The sequence below is a fragment of the Cebus imitator genome, unplaced genomic scaffold, assembly GCF_001604975.1.
Source record: "Cebus imitator isolate Cc_AM_T3 unplaced genomic scaffold, Cebus_imitator-1.0 Scaffold238, whole genome shotgun sequence".
Classification (NCBI taxonomy): Eukaryota; Metazoa; Chordata; class Mammalia; order Primates; family Cebidae; genus Cebus; species Cebus imitator.
The window spans coordinates 1,805,385-1,811,816 of NW_016107553.1; the positions used below are offsets into that span (position 1 = coordinate 1,805,385).

The 6,432-nt window shown below is 48.8% G+C and overlaps 1 protein-coding gene across 3 annotated transcripts in view; it reads left to right on the forward strand.

Moving 5' to 3' along the window:
- Positions 1–220: 220 nt before the first annotated feature.
- The window catches only part of IDE (insulin degrading enzyme), a 127,086-nt gene continuing 120,874 nt past the window's right edge, over positions 221–6,432 (forward strand). For 2 of the 3 annotated variants that reach the window (XM_017498187.2, XM_017498188.2), the window contains exon 1: positions 221–778. In XM_017498187.2, coding sequence (XP_017353676.1) covers positions 681–778 — 98 coding nt within the window. In that variant the 5' untranslated portion in view covers positions 221–680. The remainder of the gene's footprint in view (positions 779–6,432) is intronic. The other variant, XM_037727732.1, reaches the window with a different exon arrangement.

A 6,432-nucleotide genomic window follows, 5' to 3' on the forward strand; every position in this document is an offset into this window, starting at 1 on the left:
TTCTACTCTGGATTTGAAGCCTTGTTTTGCTGTGGCGCCCGTCCCATCTGCCTCTTAAGCGAGCTGCTAGCTTCCCCAAGGATGGAAACGTCCCCCAGGTCCTGGCCTCTCTATCACGGACCCCTGCGTCTGAATTCCCCCCAAGCCGCACTCAAGCCGGACGGGTGCCTTCGCAGTTCACGTCTCCATCGCGCTCTAGAGGGAGCCCGCGGGTCGCGCGGCTGCCGCGACCACGAACCTCATTCCAATACTTGCAGGGCCGGGGAAGCTAGTCAGTGAGGGTGCTCGGGAAAACATGGCCCCGTGTACCCTCACTGGATTCATGAGCGGCCCCTCGCCCCCTCACAGCCAAACACACGTAGCCACCCTCACAGGTGCGGCCGGCGGGACCTAGCTGGGACCCACACCGCCTGGAAAAGCCTGGGTGCTTGGCTCCCAAAGCGCCCCAGCCAGACCCCTGTCCCTCCAGCCTGCCAGCTCAGGCCTGGGCTGCCCGCCGTCGCCACTGTCCTCGCCCGCGTCCTCGCCCCATCCGGCTCCAAGCAAAACCCGGAGCCGCTGCCTCTCCGCAGCTCCCGGGAGACGGCGAGGCGCTGCGGATAGAGCATGCGCAGTGCGCAGGTCCAGCTCGCAGCGCAAGCAGGAAGCGTTCACGGTGATCCCGGCGACTACGCTGGCTAATGCGGTACCGGCTAGCGTGGCTTCTGCACCCTGCTCTGCCCAGCACTTTCCGCTCGGTCTTCGGCGCCCGCCTGCCGCTCCCGGAGCGCCTCTGTGGGTAAGCGGAACAGGGCGCCCGGGCTCTCGGGCCCCTTGGGTCACGGTGGTTTGGCGCTCGGGTTGCAAAGTGGTGATTCAGCACTTAAAGCCGCCGCCGTCGCCCCTCACGCCGCCCGTCCCGCCGGCCTGGGGCCCGGACTGCCTTGCTGAGGCCCGGACTGCCTTGCTGAGGCCGCCCCAGGGCCCGGAAGAGCGGCTCGCCAGGCGGGAGCCAGAGGCCTGGTCCACAGTCGGGGACGTCCCTCGGGCTGGTGAGGCGGCGGGGGCGGTGACCCGGGGCCACGGGGCGTGTGCCATTAGTGCGGGGGGCGCGGGGGCGGACGCAGTCGCTCGGCCTGCTACCGGGATCCGCGTCGCGTCACTATCCCGGAGTCCGCCTGTGAGGGGGCCGGGACTTTGAGCCGTGGGGTACAGGACCCCGGCGACTTCGTGGGGACAGCTTCTCACCTTGCCCTCAGCCCTGCCTTTTCCTCTGGGCACTGGGTTTCCAGGACTGTGTAGAATGCCCGCGCTGGGATCTGTAAAAGTTTGTCTGCCTCCCGCCTTAGTGAGAAGACGAGTGTGGGGTTTCCTATCCGGGGAAATTTAGAAGCCGAAAGATACCTCGGGATGCTCTTCAGCAGCTCCCTTGTTTTACATCGGAGGCAACCGGGGTTCCGAGAGGTGGTTTGATTTCCCTGCAATTGCCGAGACTGTGGCAAAACCCGGACTAGGACACAGGTTTTTTACCATCCGGTGGCGTGCACTCTCCACTTCACCGCTGATCTGCGTACGCTAGGCGTTTTCAGGCTTGTAGTGAACGCTGAATACTTTTTACTACGAATGGAAGAGGATAGGCAGTATTATCTTGTCCTCCCTAAAAGCATTATTTGAACTCCTCCTGGTTTTAATCAATAATAGCCGGTACCTACTAAGTGCGGGGCACTGTGATCGACCCTCTGTGTAAAGTGTGTGTCTGTCTTCCAAGGAATTTTAACTTGGTTGGAGCGGATTGGGATGCCACGGGAAATGAGATTGCTAAAAATGCTGTGTTGATGAGGGTCAGAAGATGGGTAGTATGGGTAGTGTGTGGGGGCAGAGTTAGAAAAAGTGGGGGTAGGCTGGCTTTGGAAGGACTGCAGAAAGGGTGGAGTGTGGGCTGGCGTGGGCGTAATCCAGCCTAGATATGCGGGGAGTTTGTGTTGGGGGAACAGTGAGCGGATTAGTCTGGTTGAAGCTTTAGAGAATTTCCCTAGGGGAATTATGAGGACACAAGTCCTGTATTATAACAGTAGGATAATGCTGGCCTGGGCCTTGAATTTTAGTTGGGATTTTCCCAATGCGTAGTATGTGGGGACCTATTAAGTTTTTGAGCTGGGAAGTTATCTGATGGAACTGGGAGTTTAGGAAAGCAGTTTGGTGGCTGTGTGCAGGATGTCAGAGAGTGGAGAGAGTCCTGAGGCAGAGAAACCTGTTGGGGCTTAGTCTTTACTGCCTGTATTAGGATGGTGGCAGTGGGGCACTAAGAAAAGCTAATACAAATGAAGACTCTATGGATCTTGTTCTCTGTTTTCCACTACGTCACAAAATCTCCTACAATGTGCAAAAAGACCCCTGAGCTGAGACAATCAGGTGGTAAGCGCAGGCAGAGTGCCTCCTTTTGTTCTCTTTTGGGTCAGTCTGCTTTTATTCTGAATTAATTACTGATAGGCTAGGCTTAGCTTCATATTGCCTCCAGCATATAGAATTTGTGATTTTTAAAGAAAGCATCCATTTTAAGTTTTACATAACTAAGCGGTTTGTATGATCTAGTTAAAATTGTATTTTCTCTGTAGTTGTTAAGTCCAGTCGACCAACCAGAGTTTCAAGATATGTTTTTCTCAAAGATGGAAATCTGAGAAATTTAAAGCATAATGAATGAGATGAGCCAGCTAGAAAGCTCTACCCTAAAATGAGTGAGTGTGACTTTTACGGAAAATACAGGTCCAACCAAAGGGATCAGGGCATAGCTTTAGGAAGGAAAGCACTAACATCTGAAGCTACCACATATTCACATCTTAAGGAATGCAGTCAGCCCTACTGTACATAGTAATAAGATGTCTTTTTTTTTTTTTTTTGAGACGGAGTCTCACTCCGACACCCAGGTTGGAGTGCAGTGGTGCGATCTCGGCTTACTGCAACCTCTGCCTCCCATGTTCAAGCGATTCTTCTGCCTCAGCCTCCTGAGTAGCTGGGATTACAGGTGTGCGCCACCACATCCTGCCAATTTTTAAAGTATTTTTAGTAGAGACGGGGGTTTCGCCATATTGGCCAGGCTGGTCTCAGACTCCAGACATTGTGATTCTCCTGCCTGGGCCTCCCAAAGTGCTGGGATTAGAGGCGGGAGCCACTGCACCCAGCCTCGGAAGAATGTCTTAACAGAGATAGCCACACAGCCGTTTGCTGGAAGAGCTGGATTTAACCCATGTTTATCTGGCATTGGAGCTTGAGTTCTTAACTATTATACTGCGTTGTCTGGTATTTGGGTTTTCATTTTCTGGTCTAACCTCTTGAGACAGAGATGGTCTTAAAGCATTTATATAAGATCGACCCATTTACCAAGTAACCTCATTGTTCTGTGTTCAGCCATATTTTATAAGTTGAGACTGTGTGGAATTATCTGAATTATTGGGGCACCTGAAGATAATAGCCCATTCCCTGGCAACAACTTGAGCCACCTGGGCATCAGTCATCTCACTTTGCAGGCAGCCCTACTTTGCATTTCCTTGTTCCATAGGTTTAGGAAACAGTGGTATGCCAACTGGGACTATTAACATTCAAGCTTTTAAACTACTTTTAACCAGAAAAATGCCTTTTAATAGTATAAAAGGACAGGGTACACCTGAGTTTCTTTAATTAATCTAATCCACACATTCTGCCTGTCTTGAAAGTTAGGGTTGGGGTGAGGTGCGGTGGCTCATGCCTGTAATCCCAGCACTTTGGGATTACAAAGGTGAGCGGATCATTTGAGGTCAGGAGTTAGAGGCTGGGCAACATGGTGAAACCCCATCTACTAAAAATACAAAAAAAAAAATAGCTAGGTGTGGTGGTGGGCGCCTGTAATCCCAGCTACCGGGAGGCTGAAGCAAGAGAATCACTTGAACCCAGGAAGCTGAGGCAGGAAAATCGCTTGAACCTGGGAGGCAGAGGTTGCAGTGAGCTAGATCATGCCACTGCACTCCAGCCTGGGCAACAGACTCTGTCAAAAAAAAAAAAAAAAAAAGTGTTGGGGACAGTTCTCTCGGGGTAGGGGAGGAAGAGTTCAGTATGTTTTCTTTTTTAAAAATTTTGTGATGGTTTCACTCTCGCCCAGGTTGGAGTGCAGTGATATGATCTCAGCTCACTGCAACCTTCACCTCTTGAGCTCAAGTGATCCTCCCACCTCAGCTAGCTGGGACTGCAGGCTCACGCCACCACCCCCAGCTAATTTTTGTATTTTTGGTAGAGACAGAGTTTCGCCATGTTGCCTAGGCTGATCTCAAACTCCTGGGCTGAAACAATCCACCTGCCTTCCAAAGTGCTGGGGTTACAGGCGTGAGCCACTGTGCCAGGCCCAGTATATGTTTTCATAAACATTGCTTTCCTTTTTGTTTTTCTGTTGGTATTTTGTATCTCCTAAACATGGAAGGAAAGGAAGCACTTTCCTTCCATAGGGGTAGATCCTCTAGATATATTAAATTGTGGAGCCTTCTCAATTGGCTTCAGTCAGCCCTCGTTGTTCTCTGTTAGTTTAGACATTATTTGAATGTTTATTCTATAGTGATCACCAGACTGTGTCCAGTACTATGTAAATGCAAAGATAGCCATAAATCCTGTCCTCGAGGAGCTTTCAGTAATAAACAGTAAACTCACTTACCTCTGACCTTTTACTAGACACCTCCACTTTTATGTTTTGTTGCTTCTTTCAATTAATTTTGAAAAACTACTTAGTCTTTTTTATCACCATACAGATTACTTTTTTAAAAAGTGGGACTCACAAAATTATTTCATTTTTCTCAAATAACTGTTTTGTTTTTGTCTATTAAAAGTGTGACCAGGCTCAGTGGCTCACACTTATAATCCCAGCACTTTGGGAGGCCAAGGCGGTTGGATCACAAGGTTAGGAGATCGAAACCATCCTGGTCAAATGATGAAACCCTGTCTCTACTAACAATACAAAAATTAGCTGGGCATGGTGATGTGTGCTTGTAATCCCAGCTACTCTTTTTTAAAAACAAACAAACAAACTTTTTTTTAAAGTAGGACTCACAAGCTGCTTTTTTTTTTTTTTTTTTTTCCGAGATAGTCTTGCTCTGTCACCTGGCTGGAATGCAGTGGCGTGATTTCAGCTCACTGCAACCTCTGCCTTCTGGGTTCAAGTGATTCTCCTGCCTCAGCCTCTCAAGTAGCTGCGACTACAGGTGTGTGCCACCATGCCCAGCTAACTTTTGTATTTTTGGTAGAGATGGGGTTCACCAGGTTGGCCAGGATGGTCTTGATCTCTTCTTAGCCTCCGAAAGTGCTGAGATTACAGGCGTGAGCCACTGCATGTGGCCACAGGCTGCTTTCTGTAGGGAAGGTATCACACTCTGTCTGACACATAGTAGGTACTCAGTACATATTTATTGCATAAGTTAATTAATTAATGGTCTTTCTTCAAAACCATTTTTCTCTGCAGAGTCCCTAGGTTTGCTATGTTGGTATTATCATTTTTTCAGTTTAGCTTGAAAATTAGAGTAATCTTTGAATCTTTTTCTCTCATTACCTATTCCCAAGACCCAATCCTCCTGAGTCTTTCATCCTAAAGACTCTGACTAAAGTTTCTTTCTTTCCTTTTTTTTTTTTTTACCTATTCATGAGGAATTAGAGTAGGGACTAAAGTTTCTTGGAATGATCTTTTTTTTTTTTGGGGGGGGGACGGAGTTTCGCTCTTGTTACCCAGCTGGAGTGCAATGGCGCGATCTCAGCTCACCGCAACCTCCGCCTCCTGAGTTCAGGCAATTCTCCTGCCTCAGCTTCCTGAGTAGCTGGGATTACAGGCACACGCCACCATGCCCAGCTAATTTTTTTGTATTTTTAGTAGAGACGGGGTTTCACCATGTTGACCAGGATGGTCTCAATCTCTTGACCTCGTGATGCACCCGCCTCGGCCTCCCAAAGTGCTGGGATTACAGGCTTGAACCACCGCGCCCGGCCTCTTGGAGCGATCTTGACCCTCATCACCATCCTAGTTCAGGCCATGATTATCTTCAGTAACATCTTACATCAGTGAGATTATCTCACCTGAACAGATTTCAGAACTGACTTTTCCAGACTTCTGTCTCCCTACTAGTTGATTGTTATCATCACTCTCAGAGTAATAAATCACTTTTCCCAAGCTGTTGTCTTGCCTAAATATCACCAGTGGTTCTGCGCTATTTCAAGATCAAGTTCAAACTTCTTGACCTAGCATGTAAGCATTCTGTTGGCTGGCCCTAGCCCAACTTTCAGCCCAACTCTTCTTCAGTCAGACTTAAATCAGTTTGCTGTCTCCTTTCACATGACCTATTCATTCCCAATTCTGAGATGTCCTTTCACTCTTTTCTTTGTATGACTAAATCATTTCTTCTTTTTAGGCCTTATTATACAGGTCACACAATTACTGTTCCTTTTTCT